Source organism: Miniopterus schreibersii (genome assembly GCF_964146895.1).
Source record: "Miniopterus schreibersii genome assembly, chromosome: 6".
Lineage (NCBI taxonomy): Eukaryota > Metazoa > Chordata > Mammalia > Chiroptera > Miniopteridae > Miniopterus > Miniopterus schreibersii.
Window position 1 is genome coordinate 12,201,290 of NC_138107.1, and position 21,577 is coordinate 12,222,866.

A 21,577-nucleotide genomic window follows, 5' to 3' on the forward strand; every position below is an offset into this window, starting at 1 on the left:
GGTCGGGGCAGTGGGCTGCCCTGGGAGGGGTCTGCCCCGGGAGGAGGCCTTCTGCCCTCACTGCTCCTGGCACTGGGGTGAGAAAGCCATCGGCCTGCAGGAGGGGCTGGGCTGCTGAACGCCCACCGGCTCAGTTTGATTGGGAGCAAAAACCACAGTGTGCAGCCACTTGGAAGAACGGCCTCCCAGTGGCAGGTGTCAGGCCCGCCTGCCAGCTCCTCGGTTCAAACATCCCGAACATCCCAGGGTGCTGGGTCTTCCTTGTCTGTTCTTGCCGCTGGTCACTACAGGACACCTTCCCAGGTGGGGCAGGGTCTCTGCCTGTGGCTCAGGAAGCTAGGTTGTCTCACCCGCCTAAGGTGGTCACAGCCTGGACCTGCCTGAAAGCTCCCCTGCCCTGCACCTCCCTGCCCTGGATCTGCTGGGACCTGGGTCCCCCTGGAGCTCTGGGGACAAAGGCGAGAAGAGAAAGAAGAAAGTGAGGTGCTGGGGTTCAGGAAAAATGTCCCAGAGGCCTGGAGGTCCGTAGCAGCTGGGGAGCCAGGGCACAGGGTCTGCACCTCCTCTCGGTACTCCGTGCCCTTCCTTACCATGGGGTTCGTGCAGGAGCAGGCTCCACGGATTGGCAGCGGGTGCAGGTCCGCCGGTCCTGGAAGCCCCTTATCCTGGGCAAACAGGGATGGTGGTCATCCTGACAGCTACCCTGCCTGACCCTAGGGCAGAGCCCAGGCCTCTGCCTGCGTCTAGCACCCTTCACCTGGGGACCATGTCCCCCTCCACCCTCCCTCTCCCCTTACAGTCAAGGACAAAACAAAGAAATGAGTTCCAGAGGTCTTTAAAACGTAGAATATGACACATGATATAACTTGAAAAGAACCTGAGGACCACCAATCGCGACGCACTTACTCAGTTGTAGAAAGCTCACATTCTTTCATTTTATTCTGACAAGTCTTGAGGTAGGAATTTGTGTCCCCTTTCACAGGAGAGGAAAAATGAGGCCCTCTAGGGTTAGTGACTTGCACAGGGTCACACAGAAACAAGTGGCAACCCTGGGCCCCCTGGGTCCTGGTCCTGAGCCCTCTTCAGCGCTCTCCCACCCCCACCGGGCAGCCTGCTCTCCAAGGAGGAAAGGCAGTCAGGCCGTTGCAGGGTCTCCTTGGAGGTGAGCTCTTGGGGACCTGTTTTCCCCCAGGTGAGTTAAATGCCCTCCAAGTTACATACCAGGCAGTGGCCACACCTTCCTGATAGGGAGGACAGCTGTCAGAGTGTGTGTGTGTGTGTGTGTGTGTGTGTGTGTGTGTGTGTGTGTGTGTGTGTCTCAGCACCAGGCCAGCCAGTTCCTCAAGCTGAATCTCCCCTCTAGTGCCCTCTCCTGGGCACAGGGAAGAGGTGCCTCCTCCCCATGGTCCCATAGGATTACCCACCCCTCCTCTTCTCTCCCCATATCCACCTTGGAGTGGCCCCAACTGAGGCTCTGGCTGTGTCAGTCTCCTGACTATGACATTTGCCCCCCCCACCCAGGAGGTCCCTGCAAGAGTAGAGATGCCACATCTAGACCCAGGTGCTTTCTCCATTCACTCCAGTCTGGTGGACAGCCCTCTTCAAGGGACAAATGCTGCCCGTATTCTTCAGCTTTCCCTGCAGAAGAGGCCAAGTCTGAGCCAGGAGCCTGTCTGGTAGGGCAGACGTCTCAGACCATTGGGCCAGGCTCCTGGCTCCATCCTCCCTGCCCCACCCTTACCAGGCAGTCCTCCGGGCTGTGGTGGGCTCTGAGTTGTCTTGGCTGTGTCACAGTGGCTCCTCGCTTCCCAGGGGAAAAGGAGACCCTGGGGATGTGGGTGGGGGGTGGTGTGGCGATCCCCCCTTTCTCTGAGCTGTGGTCCCCCCTTCAGTGGACTCGGAAGGCCCACAGTCCCCTCCAAGAGCTCAGACCTAGAGTCCAGGTGTGAGAACTGGGGGTGACAGCCCTGAGTTCAGCCTTTGCACCCCAGTCTGGGGTCAGGCTGGTCCTGCTGCTAGGGGGGTTCTCAGCTGCCCATCACAGCTGTGCCAGAAGGCGCTGGCCAGCAGGTGGCAGCGATGAGAGGGTTGGCTCTGCAATGCTCTCAGGACTTGAGGGCAGGGCACGTCAGAGGTCAGTCAGAGGACATGGGGGGGAGGCTCTTGGACAGCTTTGGGGTCCCCTGCTGCCAATGCCTCTGTGGACCCCCAACTCTTAATCACTGTTCCTCCTCCTCCCCCAGGGAGGGCCACTGGGACACTGGCTGCTTCTGGGACTCTTTATTCCCCAAATCCATGGGGAAGCTTGAGGGGAGCAGAAGGAAGCTGAGGACACAGGGTCCTGGTGTGGAGAGGCTGTCCACCCCACCCCCGCTCCCCTCAGCTTGGTGGTAGGGGTCCCCAGGGTGGTGGGAGCTGAGGCTCTGTCTGTAAACACCATGCAGCTGGGGCCCCAGGCCTGTGGCTCTGAGCAGAATTCCCTCCGGGGCTTCCCGGGACTTCCTGCGTGGTGTCCTCGGCTCTGGGCCCCTCCCCAGGTTCCTGGAGGCCCAGGGGACTGGGCGGGTGCGGTACAGCCTCTGGTTAGGGGAGGCCTGAGCCCAGCATGCACAAGTCCTCACCCCCCAACCTGGCTCCAATCCAGACAGGTCCCCATCTTCACTTCTCGTATGACCTCTTGGGGTCTCTGCGAAAAGCTCCCCCACTGCATAAGTGGCCTTAAACCAAGTAGGCTTCCAAGGAGGCTTTGGTCTTCCAGGTGGGTCCCTCCAGGGTCGAGAAGGGTCCCTGCACATGCTGTAGCCTGTGAGGACCAGGGAGAGAGATGAAGAAGGGTGGGCTCCTGTTCACCATCCCTCATGCTCCTGGCCTGGTCCAGCCCCTCTCCTGGCCCTGCCCCCCACTTCTTGCCAGGTTGGCCCCACCTGCCCACCCTCTGCCCTCACCTGGGTGCCTCACACTCTGCCCTGGGGAAGCTGGGAGGAGGGGCTCTACTCACTTCCCCGGTGTCTCTTCTTCCAGAACCCATAGCCTGCCATCATCATCACAGGCACCGAGAGGAAGGTCAGCACGCCAGCCAGCACAGTGAGGTTCAAATCCTGGTGCCTAAGGAGACAGGAGGGGACAGGGGGTGAGCACCAGGCTCCCCCACTGAGCCACGTCCTTCTGTCTGTCCATCCACCACACAGCACACCACACCAGAGGAGCCAGAGAGGGGAAACCCCGGCGGCCCGCAGGGAGTGACGGCCTCTCTCCCTGGGGACCCAGCTGCTGGGCACTCGGCGCTCAGGAGAGGACGACCCTGTCCCCAGGTGGAGGGGAGCATCTCTCCGCTGCAGCACCCCTCCCCCATTCCCCCAAATCTGCTCACCCTTGAGGACAAGGACCCTAAGGGACCAGGATTCTTACTCTCGTCCTAGTGTCAGAGGGTGGCTCTTACCAGCCTGCATTCCTTGCCTCTGTCACCTCCACGTGCACCCATTGGCAATACCTCCATTTACTTTTTTTTTGGCCTGAGGACTTTCTGTTGTCACCGGCGCCCTCCATGCCACACATGGCAGGCAGCCTTCTACGGATGACCAACAGGAGTGGGCATGTAACTACGCCAGCTCCCTGGCCCTTCGGGTGGCCGCGTGACACTGTGCCCAGAGTTCCCGGCAGCGGCAGACCGCGTAAGCTCCTGTCTGCCGCCTTCCCCTCCGTGTCACTTCCCCGCACTCTCCCCGTGTTCCAAATGCCACTGATCCTGGGCTCAGAGTCTGCTTCTGGGGAACCCAAATTAACACACACCCCATTTCCCTCTCTCCGAGCCACCTCCTTGTCCTGTCCCCACCCTCTGCAGCCACAGACCCCTCCCCCGCTTTCATTCCCCACTGCCATCCTTTATGTCACTTCTCCACCCGTGTCCAGGCCCCCACCTCCCATTCAGCAACAAGCCAGACAATTTCAGAAGGGGGAGGGGGAGGGGAAGGTCTGCTGTAACATTTGCACCTTGAGGTCTGTTCAGGCACCCAGAACTGTCGCCATGTCTGGTAAAGTGTCACTCAACCCCGGAGCCCACGGGTACCTGATGGGGGATAATTTGTTGAGGAGCAACCTGTTGGTGTGGCACAGCCTCGTGGTGGGCGATCCGGTGCCCAACTGCCCGGCCTTGGTGGAGACGGATGCAGGGCCAGCCGAGGAGGCTCGGGCATGGCTGGGAGTCGCGGTCACAGTCTGGAGCCTCTCGGTCCCTCTGGGCCCAGGGGTGGAGGGGCTGGTGAAGCTGTAGCCTGTCATGGAGCTCAACCTGATGGTCCCTGAGGCAGTGGAGGGCAAGAGTCTGGCCAAGGTGAGGACTCCAGGTGTGAACATCCTCACACTGCTGGGGAAAGGGGCACCAGGGCCTGAGGTGGGGTCTCGGCCCGTTGTGATGACAATTCCGCTCTTGAGGATGTTGGCCAGCTGTGTAAGAGGAGTGTTTCTCTCGGCTGTGGGGACTGAAGGACCAGAGAGGGAGGAACGTTAGACTGAGTTAGGGGCCTGGGTGCTGGCAGCAATCCTGGCAGCCGGCATGACTGTCTGGATGCCGGGCTGGGGCCTGTCCTGTCTCCCCTCCTGACCTTGGACCTGGGATCTGCTCTGCTGCGTGCCCAGGTGTGTGTTTGCTCAGGGGGTGATGTCAGGAAGTAGACACAATAAAGAAGGGAGAGACTTTCACAGTTGCTTTAGGCTCTCCTGCCAGGCCTCCTGGGCCCAGAGGACTCTCCCCTCCCCACCCCATCTCTCCGGTCACTTCTAGACCCCCTCCTCTGTGGGCAAGAGATTCCTCTCCCGTGGTGTTGGACAGGGTCTTTCCTTATTTGATGACTGGGGCCCAAAGATGAGGGCAAGGAAGCCTCAAAGGCCTAGAATCCAAAGAACACCCCAAGGGGCGGGAGTCACACTCTGTCTTTGGCGGCTTTCTAAGAGATGAAGCCAATCATAGTACCCGCATCTATCAGCCCAGCTCGTTACCATCCCATTTTCTAGAAGAAGGTTGGCGTTTGGATATTGGGGGAGAAGGAAGTTGTAGTGCTGAGGTCCGATCTAGGGGGCAGCGTTGAGTCTTTCTCTGCGGGGAACAGAAAATTGGAGAGAGATGGCAGGGGGTTCGAGGGGGCTGCTGCATCCCACGAGTGTGCTTGGCAAGGATGCATTCCTGAGGGCCACGTGGTCACCATGGAAGGTGCCCTTTTTCTGGGCAAGGGAACCCAGAACAAGCGTCATTGGTGAGGGTGGGCATAGAGGAAAGGGCTGACTTGGACCCGGCTCTCCCACATAGTCCTACTCAGCAGTGGGCAGACCCTGCAAAGAACTCACACAGAGGTGCCCTGGGAGAGCCAGCATTTGGACACCCACTTTATAGAGGATCTCCAGGGGTTGGGCAGAAAAGGAGTGACATCCAACAGAAAGAGAACAAGGGTCAGTGAAGTCACACAACCTTCGTTCCTGCCCCAGTACACCAAGGAGTTGGCAGGGAGAAGGCAAGGAAAAAGGGGGCTCAGGGGAACCCCTTCCCCCACCTCCAGGGATGAAGGAGGCAGAGTTAGGCAGCAGGCTACTCCCCCTTCCCCATTTCAGGCGCCTTGGGACATGAAACCTGGTCTTCAAGGGGGAGCAGAAGAGAATATATATATATTGCTAGAATAGTCTAGTTTTTAATTGGGCTGAGGATTTTTTATTTCCTAATGACTGAAAAGAAATGCAAAGTTGGAATCTCCTCAAGCTGTCATTAAGAGCTGCAAACTGAGATTTGACATAGTACAATGGGGGGGTTGATATGCGAAAAGAAAAAACAAAACCACTTCATGTGTGTATCCCTACAGATTCAGACTTCAGTAGCCTGGTTTCTGCTACTTCCCTGGGTCCACATCAGAACTAGAGAGTGGAGGAATGAGACTGGGCTCCACATCGTAGACTCAGCAGTTGCCCTAGTTCAGACCCAACAGAAGATGGAGACACGGTTGGATTAGGGGAACAGGGAAGGGTGGATAATGACTTTCATAGTCATTGGCTACTTTTTTCAGACTCTTTCACTTTAAACTGTCTTTATAGAGACAGTTTAAATATATCCCCAGCTCGGACCTCTCACCTGAGCTTCAGGCTGATGCATCAACTGCCTGCCTCATTTCCCTGCGTGAGCTTCTGGGGGGTGTCTTAACGGTAACATGACAAAATAGAGCTTCATCTTTCTCCTCTAAACCAGCTCCCCTTTCAGATTGACCCTTGATTTTTTGCCTTTGCTCACCTCCCACGTGAGCAAATCCTGTCTTACCTCAAAAAACATACAGGGTGGGCAAGAGTCTGACCATCAGAGATTTGAGCCCCTCCTCTTTTTTCCATCTCCAGGGACCACATCCTACTCAAGACACTGTCATTTCCAGCCAGGACTCCCACAATGGTTTCTCTGCCATGCTTTTACCCTTCCACAGTCCATCCTCTGCACAACAGCCACTGCTGTCTTGAAGATAAGTCACAACACGCCCCACTAAGCTCACCAATAGCTCTCTATTACATTTAGCATAAAACTCAGCTCCTTTATCCTGGACTTTGGGGTTTCTGTTTGACTCTCCAACCTCACCTCCTATCATTCTGCCCCACACTCAATATGGACCAGCCACCCAGGCCTGCCTTGTACAGCCTTCACTCCTTCTCACCTCAGGGCCTTTGCACATGCATTTTTCTCCCAGAATGACCTTTGAAGTACCCATAGTTCAACAGAATTAGAAATCTCTCATCATTTAGGGCTCTGCTCAAGGAGGTCTTCTCTGAGCCCTAGTGCTTTGGCAGCTCCCCCACCACCGACTTACTTTCTGGTTTATCGCACTGTTTTATTTCTTAAGAACATGTATTGTTATCTGCAATTATTGTCTGGTGATGTACTATTGCCTGTCATCTCCCACAGGGCAGAATTGTGCCTGGTTTTGCTCACCACTGTATCCCCAGAGCCTAGGTTAGTGGCTGGCACATAATCAGGGCTCAGTGAGTATATGTTCAACAGATGCCTGAAGAAAACAAAGCACAGAGAGTACTGAGTTTGAATCTCATCGCTGCCACTTGCTAGCTCTGTTGTCTTAGACAAGGTCAGAAGCACACAGGACTCTTTCGACCTCATTTCCTTCATCTATGAGATGGTAAAAGTGATGTTCATGAAGATGTCTGTAAAAGACCTGTGTGAGCCCTACTGTGCAGCATGCCCATGGAAGGATTGGTATTCTTGGTATATCCGATGCTTGTGCAGTGCAGGGAGGCTGCCCCATCATCCCAGGGCCCAGCAGGCCTGCTCACCTGGAGACACTTCCAGCTGGAAGCCCATCAGAGGGTAGAGGGTGCCGGAGCTGTTGCGCATGCACCAGTACCGGCCCGAGTCCTGGCGCCTGAGGGCCACCATGGTGATGTTGACCACCTTGGCCTGGGCGTCGTCCTGCAGCAGATAGCGCGGCCCCTGCGCCCAGATCCGGGTGAACCCAGGCTCGCACTTCTTCTTCCTGATTTTGCACCAAACCTTGCCCTCCACGTGTTTTTTGCGGCTCTTGTAGGAGCACTGCACAGACAGAGTCTCCCCTTCAAAATGCTGCACCTTGGAGTACACGCTGTCAGCAGGGACACCTGGGGAGACAGGGCGTGTTGAGCAAGGTCCCGCAAGAGTGGGGAAGGCGGCATCGGCGTGAAACCTGAAGCTCACGGTGAAGGGAGGGGAGGGGGTGTCACCCTGCTGATGTGGGACTCACAGTCCCAGGGAGAAACAGCCCTTCTCTGAGGAGCTCTCCCAGTCCGAGGGGGGACGCAGGCCCTGCCCTCGGGGAGCCCCTATCAGACATAGCTCCCTTCTTCATGGTATTTTCCAGTCTGATGGGAACATGACAAGCCCCACGCTCAGAGTCTTATGGGAAAGACCCGGGGCACAGACGCAAGCGCAAGTCATGAAGTTATGAGATTCCAGTGGAAAAGAAGCTCCAACCTTAATTTCTGAAAACATTAAGACTGGTCATTTATTTTACAAATAGGTCCACTATAGACATCGTTTAAATAGCAAGTTGTCTTGTTTCATTCTAAGTGATGTTTCATTCTAAAATATCCTAGGTACATAAAACCCATAGATTAAAGATGTCCAAAAGTGCAGAGCCCTGGCTGGTGTTGCTCAGTTGGTTGAGTGTCATCCCATGTACGGAAAGGTCGCTGGTGCAATTGCTGGTCAATACCAGGGTTGCAGCCTCCATCCCCAGTAGCGGGCCCGTAGGAGGCAGCCGATCGATGTTTCGCTCTCATCAATGTTTCTCTCTCTCTCTCCCTCTCCCTTCCTTTCTCTCAAAAAAAAGTGCATAGAAACTCCCACCAGAGTGCAAGCCAAAGAAATATACAGTTAGTTATCCACTGTTTACTTCCACTGTGGTGCACTCTTGTCTAGGAATGAGATGTGCTCTGTGCACTTTATGATCCAGGGTCCAGCGGGGAGAGAGTAGGACTAGGCCCGGGGTGGCGAATCAGGGGACAGAAGAGAGAGAGGGTTGGGGTGAGGTCCCTCCACCCCTCTGCCTGCCGTAAGCTTAGCTCTTGCTCCTTAACACCCCAGAGCCTTCTGCAAACAAGCACAAACACACACGTTACATTTTGGAACCTAAATAAACATGGATTAAAGCTCTGATGCTACCACGTGGGCAGATCAGGTTGGCTATGAGAACTATGCCTCAGGACAGTGCCTTGGATACGGTGAGGGCTCAATGCATGCTTCTTTTTCCCAAATGCAGGTTGTTCCAGACTTTTCCAGAGCTATGATAACCAAGGACCCGGTGCCCAAGACATCTGCCTCAGTTTCCAACCCAGCTGCCGCTATAGTTAAGGCTGGGGGTAAGGCAGCACCATCTCTGAGCATCACTTTGTCCCATACAAACTAGACGCAAGGATCCAACTCAAGTATTTGGCCGATGGGAGGTTCGGGGGACCCCAGGATGGCTCAGCACAGGAGACACTTTTCTGCCTTGGCAGAGAGGGGGCTTCTCTGGGGGAGGTGCGTGGATGGAGTGACCTTGGAAAGGGTCTTGGGGGTTCATTTGTGTCCACCTTCCACCCCTCTCACTGGGGATAAGGAGGGGGTTTAGCCAACCCCCACCGTGCCCAGAACTGGGCAGGAAGTGGTAACTTGGTTGCCATGGCAGTGAGGGAGGCAGGATTGGGGGAGCCCCCCGCTTAAGGAACATTAGTGCCTGTGGGGTGGGAGCGGCCTTCAGGAATTGCTTTCCCTCAGGATAGGGGGCAATGGCATCAGCAGCTGAGAAAACACACACACACACACACACACACACACACACACAGAATGCAATGATTCCCGTGACAACCAACCAGGGCTTTCTTGACAAGGCCAAGGGCAGAGGCTTTCTGTGTGAGGAACTTGAGTGTCCCTGGTCAGAGGTCCTGAGGGAGCCCTGCAGAGCGGGGCCAGAGCTCCCTGAGACCTAGGGCAGCTTCCCCAGGGCCAGGTGTTACGGTGGAACCTTCTCTTGGTCTCTGGCAAGGAGCAGCTTAGGCTAGCCCAGCCTCCTCCCCCCCTCCTCCTACTCCACAAAATATTAAACAAGGTCATTGGGCAAGAAAAGATGAGGTGGGAGGGTCCAGCTAAAGGCCATTCCCTCCCCCAGCCACCCCCCCACCTTCTCACCTGAGGTGCAGCCCTGAGGCCACAGGAGCAGCAGCAGCAGCAACAGTGTGGGAGCCATGGCTCCATCCAGCTGGGGACAGGGGACAGTCCAGGCAGCAGGGGGCCCGGCACCCCCGATCCAAGGCCAGAGCCCCAGGCCGGTGCCGGATGGACCCCTTGGGTCTGCCAGGAAAGAACCTGGGCTTCTGAAAGTGAAGTTGCCTATTTAGGGAAGTGAGGAAGTCACGGGGCCCACTGTGACCAGCAGACCGCAGGAGCCCGCAGAGCCCAGAGAGGGCGGTGCCGCCACCGTTTCCTCCCTCTTCCTCGAAACTTCAGGCAGGTGCGGCTGCTCCACCCAGCCTGGGCCCCAGCCCCACGGGGGCTCACAGGGTCTGAAGACTCCCCACGATCTCCGGATTCCCTCCTGGAAACCGGTCCAGTAGGTGTGCCTCCTATTCCGAGAAAGGGGATCCATGTGGGGCCAGTTGTGAAGTTTCTAGAACCTCAGGTACAGAATTCCCTGGAATGCTCTGGGCCCAGACACCAGGGCTGGGGGCTACGTGGCCAGGGCGAGGCATCCTGGATGCTACATTTTTCAGACCCACATTCAAAGGAGGTCCTTATAAGCTCCCATTCATTCATTCATTCATCCCTCACCAAAAGTGTTCGCTCTGGGTCTCTCTCTCTCTCTCTCTCTCTCACACACACACACACACACACACACACACACGACACAGACTCCTGGTTGGTGAGAACTGCCATGCACGCTCACATTTACGAATAGCCCCCCTACATGCTCAAACGCAATCTTATTTTTGTCACGGTTAGAGTGACAGGGGGAAAAAAAGATGCAAATTGCAAAAAGAGCGTAAGGTTTGGGTTCAGGGAGGGGCTCCTGTGCTCTCACTCGTGGGGGCACGTGCACATGCACACTCACATAGACACATACACTCACACACACACTCACACACATAGACACATACACTCACACACACAACACGAACACACACACACAAGCCGCCCCTCCTTTTCGCGGCTAACGTGCCTCCCTGACTCTGTGGCTCTCCCTGCCTGTCCCACTGTCCTGCCTACTCACCCACCAGCTCTCAGGAGACGCCTGCCGCTCCTGCAGGCTTCCTAAAGCAAGGCCAGGCCCGCCCCTCCCCCACCTCCCCCCCAGCAACCACACCCCCAGCCCCTCTTCCCCAGCCCCCGCCCCAGCACCACCCAGGCAAGCCCACTCCACTTCCTCTGCTCAACCCTATCTCGCCTATACAGCCACCAGGCTCCAGCTAAAATGACCCAGCATTTGTCCCAAGACCCCACCCTTCTCTTCGTCGCCAGGGCTGAGAATCAGAAGGTTACACTGACAGCCACGAGCTTGGCATCTGCTCCTTTGGGGGTGAGCCCCCTGACCATGTGTGCTCCCCCTACTCACCTGGGCCAACTTTCTTGCCCTTTGATGGGACCAGAGTGAAAAGTCCTCGGGTTTGCATGGCCCGCCAGAGTCTTAAACTGAGTTTGAGCCTCAAGTCCCAAACCAGGGAAGTTTTCATCTTTGCTGACCCTGAACTTTTAGTCTCTTCACTTACTGGTCTGCTCACCCCTTCCTCCGTCCGATCTTACAGTCTTCTGTGCTATGGGTGGCGCTAGGCGTGGGGTAGAGATATGAGATCCAGTTGTCACTTCAGACCTCTCAGCTCCCAGAAGACCCTCCCTGCCTTCCTCAGCCACCCTTCCCTGTCAACGCTTCTGCCCCAGCCCTCAGGTCCCCGAGTTCAAGGCTATCTCACCTCCCAACACATACGCTGTCTCCCCCCTTTCCTTCCTTTCCTCCACCAGCACAGTGACCGGCTTCGGGGGTGGGCATCTCATCCATCCCTGCTGGGCAGCCCTCGGGCCCCTGCCACATGCCCTCCCCGAGCGAGGCACCGGGAGAGGTGCCAGCGCCCTGTGTTGAGGGGCCGTGAGAACCCGGGCGCTCTCTTCCTGACAGAGGGTATGGACTGCGCTCGGTGTGCCTCAAGGGAAGCATGGAAGAATTTCCCAAACTCTCTCAAAATGTGTATACTTCACGCTTTTACTACAAAATAATTTAACACAGTATTATATTTTTCTGTTTTTTTTCCTACAGGGCAGGGCAAAAGGAGGTTTACAGTTGTGAGTACTCGAAACACCAAGTTTATTCTTGTGTTATTATTTATTAATTATTGTATTAATTCCACACGAACAACTGCAAACTCCCTTTGGCCCCACCCTGTATTTCCATTAAATAAACAAAGGCCTGATTTACATAGAGTAAAATTCACTCTTTTCCATGGGAAGTTCTGGGAGTTTGACATACCCGTAGGGATGAGTACCCAGCACCATATTCAAGACATGGAAATAGTCCCTTACCCCCTAAAGTTTCCCATTTCCCTTGGCAGTCATCTCATCCTGCCCTCAGTTTCTAGCAAACACTGACCTGGTATATTTTTCCCCTCCATCCTTTTGCCCTTCCCAGAATGTTATAAAAATGGAATGATGCCAGCCCTGGTCGGGAGGCTCAGCTGGCTGGAGAGCTGTCCTGTGCATCCAAAGGTTGCAGGTCCGGTTCCGGGTCAGTGCACATGCCTAGACTGCAGGTTTGAGCCCCAGTCGGGGTGAGTATGGGATGCAACTGGTGATGATGTTTCTCTCTCACACTGACCTTTCTCTTTCCCTCTCTCCCTCCCCCTCTCTCTAAAATCAATAAAAACAGGTGAGGATTTAAAAAACAGAAATGATGCCGTATGGCTTCTTTCACTTAGCACAATGCATTAGAGATGGTTGTTGGGTGTTTTAGTAGTTTGTTCTCTTTACTGTGAAATAGGATCCCGTCGTATGGATGTACCACAATTCGTTTATTCATATCCCCATAGAGGGACATCCACGTTGGTGTCCAGTTTAGGATTATTTTAAGTAAAACCACTACAAATATTTGTATACAGGTTTATGTATGAACACAGATTTACATTTCACTTGGGTAAACTCCTAGAGTGGGATTGCTGGGTTGTATGGCAAGATTATGTTTAATTTTTTTAAAACTGACAAACTGTTTTCCATCATGGCTGCACCATTTGCATTTCTACCAGCAACGTTCTGGTTGATCCCTGTCCTTGATAGCACTTTGATATTGTCAGGTGTTGCCCCCCCACCATTCTAATAAATGTATAGAAGTACTCAATGTAGTTTTATTTTGCATTTCTCTAATAATATTGAGCATCTTTTATTGTACTTATTTGTCATCAGTATATTTCCTTTAAGATATAGTGTTCAAATTTTTTCTTCATTTTTGTTTTCTTACTATTGAAGTTTGAGTGCTCTTTATATATTCTGATGTATTATTTAATTAAATATGGTTTTTTGCAAATATTTCCCCCAATCTGTTGTTTTGCCTTTTATTTTCTTATTAGTATATTTCAGGAACAAAAGTTTTTCATTTTGATGGAGTCCAATATACCATTTTTTGACTCATACTTTTCTTTTTTTTAATATATCTTTCTTGATTTCAGAGAGAGGAAGGGAGAGAGAAATAGAAACATCAATGATGAGAGAGTCGTTGATAGGCTGCATCCTGCACACCCTCTCCTGGGGATCGAGCCCACAGCCTGGGCATCTGCCCTGACTGGGAACAAACCCCGATTTCCTGGATCATAGGTCGATGCTCAACCGCTGAGCCATGCAGGCCAGGCTTGACTCATACTTTTCACGTCATATCTAAGAAATCTTTGCTTTACCCAAGGTCACAAAGATTTATTTAACAGCCTTACTGAGATATAATTTGCATAATATAAAATTGACTCACTTTAAAGTGTACAATTCAGTATAGTCACTGAGTTGTGTGGCCATTAACCACAATCCAAATTCACATTTTCACCACTGCAAAATGAAATTCCATATGCATTAGCAGTCACTCCTGAATTAGTTTCTCATTACAGCACACTTACGGGCTTAAAACAACATAAATCTATTTTTTCACAGTTCTGGAAGCAGAAATTTGAAAACTATCACTGGACCAGGATCAAGGTGTTGTCAGGGCTGCAGTTCCTCTGGAGATTCTAGGGAAGAATCCACCCCTTGCTTCTTCCAGCTTAAGGTGGGGGCCAACACTCCTTGGCTTGTGACTTTGTCACTCCAGTCTTCAAGGCAGTATCTCCAGACTCTTTCTGCTCCATCTTTACATTTCACATCACTTCTTTGTGTGTTCAGATCTCCCTCTGCCTTTCTCTTATAAGGATACATGTGCTTGCATTTAGTGCCCAGGCTCATAACCCAGGATAATCAACTCAGAACCCTTAACTTACTCTCATCTGCAAAGACCCATTTTTTATTTCACAATAGTGGAGTCTAAAGAACAAAATAAACAAACAAAATAGAAACAGACTGATAGATACAGAGAACCGACTGACAATTGTGTGTTGGGGGGGCGAGGTGGTTGAGGAGCTGTGTGAAAAAGGTGAAGGGGTTAAACAGTACAAATTGGTAGATGCAGAATAGCCACAGAGATCTAGATTACCACATAGGGAATATAGTCAGTAATATTGAGATAAATATGTGTGGGGACAGGTGGGTACTTGAAGCATTAAGGGGACCACTCTGTAAATTACATGATTTTCTCACCACTTTTCTGTATATCTGAAGCTAATATAGAATAATATTGAATGTAAATTGTAAGTTTTTTAAAAAAGTAAAAAAATAAATTTTAAAAAGATCTATTTTTGCCATATGAGATAACATTTGCCGGCTCCAGGGGTTAGGACATGGGTATCTTTAGGGGGCATTTTTCAGTTTATCATTCCTGCCTCTTCTCCCACTGCAGCCCCAGGCAACCACTAATCTGCTTTCTATCTTTATAGATTTGCCTATTCTGGGCATTTCAGAAAAACATAATCATACACTGTATGGTCCATCTAGCTTAGAGTTTTCAAGATTTGTTCATGTCATAGCAGTACTTGCTGCAACTAGTTACATCTGGACTGCATTCCTTTAAATAGCTGAATAGTACTCCAGTGGATGGAAATACATTTTGTTTATCCATTCACCAGCCAATGGACATTTTATTGGTTTCTATTGCTTGGCTATTATGAACAATGCTGTTATATACACTCATGTACGAGTTTCTGTGTGGACAAATGTTTTTATTTTTTGGGTACGTAACCAGGAGCAAAATTGCTTGATCGTATGGTAATTCTACACTTACTTTTTGAGGAACTGCCAAGTAGTTTTCCAACATGACTGCACCATTTGACACACTGACCAGCAACGTGTGACTTTTCTAATTTCTCTACAACCTCTCAACACTTGTTACTTGTCTGCCTTTTTTCATCCCAGTTGGTATGAAGTATTATCTCATTGTGGTTTTGTTTTGTGTTTACCTAATGACTGTTGAGCATCTTTTCATGTGTTTACTTGCCATTTGTATATCTTTGGATAATGTCTATTCAAATCCTTTGCCCTATTTTCAGTTGGGTCATTTGCCTTTTCAGTACTCAAAAAATGTTGTGCCACTTCACTGTGGCCTGCATGGTTTCAAGATGAGACAGTCTCTGTAATCGGAATTGGTAATGCATTTATTCCTGTTTGTTTTCAAGGTTTTTTTCTTTGTCCATAGTTTTCAGTTTACTTATGATATGTGTTGGTGTGTGTTTCTTTGGATTTATTCCTATTTGGAGCTCATTCAGCTTCCTGGATCTGGAGGTTTATATCTTTTGCCAAATTTGGGCAGTTTAAAATCATTTCTTCAAATACCTTTTCAGTCCCCCACTCTTCTCTCTTTCTGGGACTCTGATGATATAAATGTCCTATAGATCACTGAGGCCCTGCTAATTTTGTTCCATCTTTTTTTTCTTTGTTGTTCAGATTGGAAAAATTCTATCGATGTGTCTTCAAATTTGTTAATTCTATCCTGTCACCTCCACTCTACTATGGAATTCATCCAGCAAGCTTTTTATTTGGGTTATTGTATTTTTAGTCCCCAAATTTCCTTCTGGTATTGATTTCTAATTTAATTCCATTGTAGTTGCAGAATATACTCTTTATGATTTCAAAGGGCTTTGTTGTTACTGCCACTGAAGCTACATGGAAATGTTTGTCGGTTCCCTAGTTGTAGAGGTGGGCTTGGGATGTCCCAGGGCCTCACTGCTATCACTGCTGCTAGCGAATCAGACCACGCACTGTCCTCTCCAATACCCAGTCCAGGGAAATGGGAGATAAAAAGAAAATTCAGGGAATCTACCATATTTTTGTGTCGTAAGTCCTGGGGTCTCTAGCCAGCTGCCCCCTCTACCCTGCTTGTAGAATCCTTTCATCATTATCTGTTGAGTAATTTACAGGATATTTAGTTGTATTTAGAGGAGAGAAGCAGGAAAAAGTGAGTCTACCTCCTCCTGTTCTGGAACCAGAAACTATTTGTATTTTTATTGTTGAATTGCAAAAGCTCTTTATGTATTCTAGATATGAGACATATGATTTGCAAAAATATTCTCCAATTCTGTAGGTTGTTTTTTCACTTTCATGATGGTATCCTTTTTTAGTACAAAAGTTTTTAATTTTGATGGAGTCCAGTTTATCTTTTTTTTTCCTTTGTCACTTACGCTTTTGGTGTCATATTTTAAAAACCACTTTCTAATCCCAGGTCATAAAGATTTACTTCTAAGTTTTCCTCTAAAAATTTTATAGTTTTAGCTCTTATATTTAAGTCTATGATCAATTTTGAGTTAATATTTATGTATGATGAGGTATGAATCCAACTTCATTCTTTTGCTTGTGAATATATCCAGTTGTGTTCAAATCATTTGTTGAAATGACAGTTCTTTCCCCCATAGAATTGTTTGGACACCATTGTCAAAAATCAATTGAGCGTAACGGTTAGGGTTCATTTCCAGACTCTCAATTCTATTCCTTTGATCTGTACGTCTAACTCTAAGCTAGTACCACACTGTTTTGAACAAAGCAGTTTTATAAAAAGCTTTGAAATCAGGAAGTGTGAGTGCTCCAACTTTGTTTTTCTTTCTCAAGGTTGTTTTTGCGGTTCAGGGTCCCCTGCATTTCCACATGAATTTTAGGATTAATTTGTCAATTTCTGAAAAGAGCCACCTAGGATTTTGATAGGGGTTGTGTTGAATCTGTAGGTCAGTTTGGAAACTGTTGTCATGTTAACAGTATTAAGGGTTCTAATCCTTAAAGGTGATATCCATTTATTTAGATTTTTAATTTCTTTCAACAATCTTTCATTGTTTTCAGCATACAAGCCTTGTATATTCTATTGTTAATTGTAAGTGCAATTGCTTTCTCAATTTCATTTGCAGATTGTTCATTGCTAGTGTATAAAAAATACAATTTGATTTATGTATACTGACCTGTACCTTGCAAACTTGATGAATTTATTAGTTTTAATAGCTTTTGTGGCCTGGCCAGGCATGGCTCAGCGGTTGAGCATTGACCTAGGATCCAGAAGATTGTGGCTCGATTTCCGGTCAAGGCACATGCCTGGGTTTTGGGCTCAATCCCCAGTCCGGGGGGTTGGGAGGGGTATGCAAGAGGCAGCCGATCAATGACTCTCTCATTATTGATGTTTCTCTCTCTCTCTCCCTCTCTCTTCCTCTCTCTGAAATCAATAAAGATATATTTTTTAAAAAAACAAATTTTTTGTGTCTTCTTTAGGACCTTCTACAGAGAAGACCATGTCATCTGCTAATAGATAGTTTTACCTTTTTTCCAATCTGGATAATTTTTATTTCTTTTCCTTGCCGAATTATCCTAACTAGAACCTACAGTACAATGTTCAGTAGAAAAGGCAAGAGAATACATCCCTTCCTTTTCCTGATCTCAGGGGTGAAGCTCTCAGTCTTTCATCGTTAAGCATGTTAGCTGCAGGATTTTCATGGATGACTTTTACTAGGTTAAGAAAGTTCCTTTCTATCCCTTGCTTGTTAAGTGGTGGTTTTTTTAATCATAAGATGTTGGAGTTTTCCAATTCTGCTTTTGCATGCCTTGAGATGATCGTGTGGTTTTTCTCCTTTATTCTATATGTATGGTGTGTTACACTGAGTGATTTTCATCTGTTAAATCAATCTTGGATTCCTGGAGTAAATTCTATCAACGTCGTGTATAACCCTTTTTTATATTTTGCTAGATTTAGTGGACTAGTATTTTGTTGACGATTTTTGCATGTATATTCATAGCAGACATTGGTCTGTAGTTTCCTGTTTGTTGTGATGTCTTTGTCTGGTTTTGTTATCGGGTAATAGTGGCCTCAAAGAATGAGGTTGGAATGTGTTCTATTCTTTTGGAAGAATTTGAAAAGAATTTATATTAATTGTTCTTTAATATTTGATCGAATTCACAGTGAAGACAGCGAGGCCTGGGATTTTCTTTGTGGGAAGTTCTTTTTATTACTAATTCGATCTCTCTATTGCTATAGGTCCATTCAGATTTTCTTTTTCTTGAGGCGCTTTCAGTAGTTTCTGTCTTTCCATGCAGTTGCCCATTTCACCTAAGTCAGATAATTTCTTAGCATATGGTTTTTCACAGTATTCCCTTATCACTTTCTATTTCTCTAAGGTCGGTAAGTGGTGCCCACCTCTCCTCCATTCCTGATTTTAGTAATTTGAGTCTCCTTTTTTTTTTTTTACCAATCTAGCTAAAGGCTTGTCAACTTAGTTGATCTTTTAAAGAACAAACTTTTGGTTTCATTGATATTCTCTATTTTGCTTTTATTTTCTTTTATTTACTTCCTATCGAAACTCTATTATTTCCTTCCTTCTGCTTGAGTTTAGTTTTCACTTCCTTTTTCTAGTTACTTAAAGTGGAAAGTTAGGTAATTTATATGAGATTTTCTTCTTTTTATAATATAGGCCTTTTCAGCTTTAAATTTCTTTCTAAGCACCGATTTAGCTGCATCCTACAAGTTTTAGTGTGTTGTATTTTTATTTAAACCCATCTCAAAATATTTTCTCATTTATCTTGTGATTTCTTCTTTGACTCTTTGCTCATTTAAGTATGTGTTGTTTAATTTCCACATATCTGTAAATTTCCAAATTTTGCTACTGTTGATTTCTAATTTAATTCCATTGTGGTGAGAGAACATACTTTATATGATTTCAAACCTTTTAAATTTATTGATGCTTGTTTCATGGCCTAGTATATGATCTATTCTGTGCCACATGCACTTGAAAGGATTCTGTACTCTGCTATTCTGGCAGGGGAGTGTTTTATAGATGTTGATTAGGTCTAGTTTGCTTATAGTGTTGCAAGTCTTCTACCTCATTATTGATCTTCTGCTTAGGTTCTATCAGTTATTAAAAGTGGGGTATCAGCCCAGCCGGGCGTGGCTCAGCGGCTGAGCGTCAACCTAGGATCCAGGCGATCGGGGTTCGATTCCCAGTCAGGGCACATGCCCGGGTTGTGGGCTCGATCAATGACTCTCTCATCATTGATGTTTCTATCTCTCTCTCTCCCTCTCCTTTCCTCTCTCTGAAATAAATATATAATTAAAAAATAAAAATAAAAAAAATAAAAGTGGGGTATCAAATCTTGAATTAATATTGTTTGTCTATTTCCCCTTCATTTTTGTTCGTTTTTGCTTTGTATATTTTGGGGTTCTATTGTCAGGTGTACATATGTTTATAATTTATATACATGTATATATATGTATATTCCTGAAGGATTGACCCTTTTATCATTGTGGAATATTTTTCTTTGTCCCTAATAACAATTTTATATTAAAATTTATTTTATCTGATATTGATATAGCCATACCAGCTGTCTTTTGATTACTATTTACATTGTATATTTCTCCCATCCTTTTACATTCAATCTATTCATATATTTGAATGTAAAACGTGTCTCTTATAAACAGCATATAGTTGGTTTATGCCCTTTTTTCCATTCTTCCAATCTCTGCTTTTTGATTGGAGTGTTTAATACATTTACATTTAATGTAATTACTGATATATTAAGATCTATGTCTTCCATTTTGCTATTTCTTTTTTACCTGCCTTATGTAATTTTTGTCCCTATATTTTTCCATTACTGTCTTCTCTTGTGTTAAATAGCTACTAATTGTGTACTACTTTAATGCCCTTATTGTTTTTTCCCATTATTAAAAACAATTTTTTAATGGTTGTCCTGGAGATTTTGTCTCACATCTTCAGAATTTTTGTTCCACTATAGCTTCATTGCCTCCTCTACTCATTTTTGCTATTATTGACATATAAATTACATCTTTAAACATTATAAGCCCATCAACACAGTTTTATAGTTGTTGCTGTATGCAGTTGTCTTTTAATCAAATAGGAAAAGAGTTATAAACAAAATGATACATTGAGAGTGTCTTTTATATTTACCTATGTAGTTACCTTTCTAGTGTTCTTTATTTCTTCATGTGGATTCAAGTTACTGTTTAGTGCCCTTTCATTTCAGCCCAATAGATTCCCTTTAGTACTTCTTCTAGGGCAAGTCTGCTAAAACAGAATTCCCTCAGCTCTCTTTTAAATTCACCTTCATTTTAGAGGGATAATTTTGCTAGATACATAATTCTTGGTTTACAGTCTCTTCTGCTGGAATAACAAACCCATAAGCATAGCTGGAATCACTTAACACTCCTTATTGATAGTGGGCAAAACACAGAGACCCAAAAAAATCAGTAGAGATATAAAATATTTGAACAAAACTATCAATCAACTTGACTTAATTGACATTTATACAGCTAATAACTGAAAAATATACACTTTTCAAGTACATATTTTATGATATATGCTGGACCACACTATACAACTCAATGAATTAAAAAATATTGAAGTTATATAGAGTGTGTTCTATGACCATAATGGAATTAAATTATAAATCAAAAGGAATACAATATCTAAATACTTAAATCATTGGGAATTAATCAATGCATTTATTTCCAAATAAACCCAATGGTCAAAGAAGAAATCATGGGAGAAATCAAAATATATTTTAAACTTAAAAACACTACGTAAAAATTTTCAGGATCTAGATAAAGCTGTCTTTCTACAGCAATGTGAGTATTAAATGCTTATATTAGAAAAGTAGAAAGATCTCCTTTTGGGTAGTATACTAAGTGAAATAAGTCAGAAAGAGAAAGACAAATACTATATGATGGAATTCCACTTATATGTGGAATTTTAAAAAGCCAAACTTAGAGAAACAGAGAGTAGTGGTTACTAGGGGCTTGGGGCGGGGGTGTTGGGGGGCAGGGAATACTGGTCAAAAGGTACAAACTTCCAGTTACAAGATTAACAAGTTCTAGGGATCTAATATACAGCATGGTTACTATAGCTAATAATGCTATGTTATACATGAAAGTTGCTAAACGTATACATCTTAAATGTTCTCATCACAATAAAGAAATAGTTATATGTGATGGGATGGCAGTGTTAGCTAATGCTAGGGTGGTAATCATATTGCAATATTTAAGTGTATGAAATCAGCACGTTGTACACCTTAAACCTCCACAATGTTATATGTTAAGTATATCTCAATAGAGCTGGGGAAAGAAGAATAGAAAAGTTTAAAATCAGTGCTCTAAGCTTTCACATTAAGACACTTGGAAAGAAAAATAAATTTTAAATCAAAGTATGTAAAAAAGGAAATAAAAAATGAGTGAAAATCAGTGAACTAGAAGACAAGTAATAGAGAAAACTAACAAAGCTAGAGGTCTTTGAAAATTAATACATTTGTTAAACTTAAGCTTGACCGATTAAGAAAAAAAGAAAGAAAACAAAAATGATAAAGGGACATTTCTACAGATCCCTACAGGTATCAAAAGAATGTACTAAGATGAAGCTCTTCACACCCCTTAATTTGACAACTTAGATGAAACGGGCAAATTGATTGAAACATACAGCTTACCAAGACTAACACAAAAAGAAATTT

At 46.9% G+C, this 21,577-nt stretch overlaps 1 protein-coding gene across 2 annotated transcripts; it reads right to left on the reverse strand.

Annotated features, from left to right (window-relative positions):
* Positions 1-916: 916 nt before the first annotated feature.
* TREML2 (triggering receptor expressed on myeloid cells like 2) lies at positions 917-9,891 on the reverse strand. 2 transcript variants are annotated; one of them, XM_081140798.1, is made up of 7 exons: positions 9,677-9,849; positions 7,309-7,629; positions 4,067-4,478; positions 2,999-3,105; positions 2,622-2,803; positions 1,742-1,826; positions 917-1,638 (listed from the first exon to the last, which is right to left on the reverse strand). In XM_081140798.1, the coding sequence occupies exons 1-7, from the start codon at positions 9,732-9,734 to the stop codon at positions 1,496-1,498; spliced, it is 1,308 nt and encodes a 435-aa protein (XP_080996924.1). In that variant the 5' UTR covers positions 9,735-9,849; the 3' UTR covers positions 917-1,495. The 2 variants fall into 2 exon arrangements, with proteins under 2 accessions (XP_080996924.1, XP_080996923.1); XM_081140797.1 differs by lacking the exons at positions 917-1,638; positions 1,742-1,826 and having other exon boundaries at positions 2,143-2,803; positions 4,097-4,478; positions 9,677-9,891.
* Between the last annotated feature and the right edge of the window lie 11,686 nt (positions 9,892-21,577).

Excerpts from the sequence above, each read along its gene's own strand:
- TREML2 (XM_081140797.1), bottom strand. The coding sequence starts at position 9,734 with ATGGCTCCCACACTGTTGCTGCTGCTGCTGCTCCTGTGGCCTCAGGGC. Across the intron at positions 7,630-9,676 it reads GCCTCAGGGCTGCACCTCAG|GTGTCCCTGCTGACAGCGTG; the intron begins GTGAGAAGGTGG and ends CTGTCTCCCCAG. Across the intron at positions 3,106-4,096 it reads AGGCTGTGCCACACCAACAG|GCACCAGGATTTGAACCTCA; the intron begins GTTGCTCCTCAA and ends CTGTCTCCTTAG.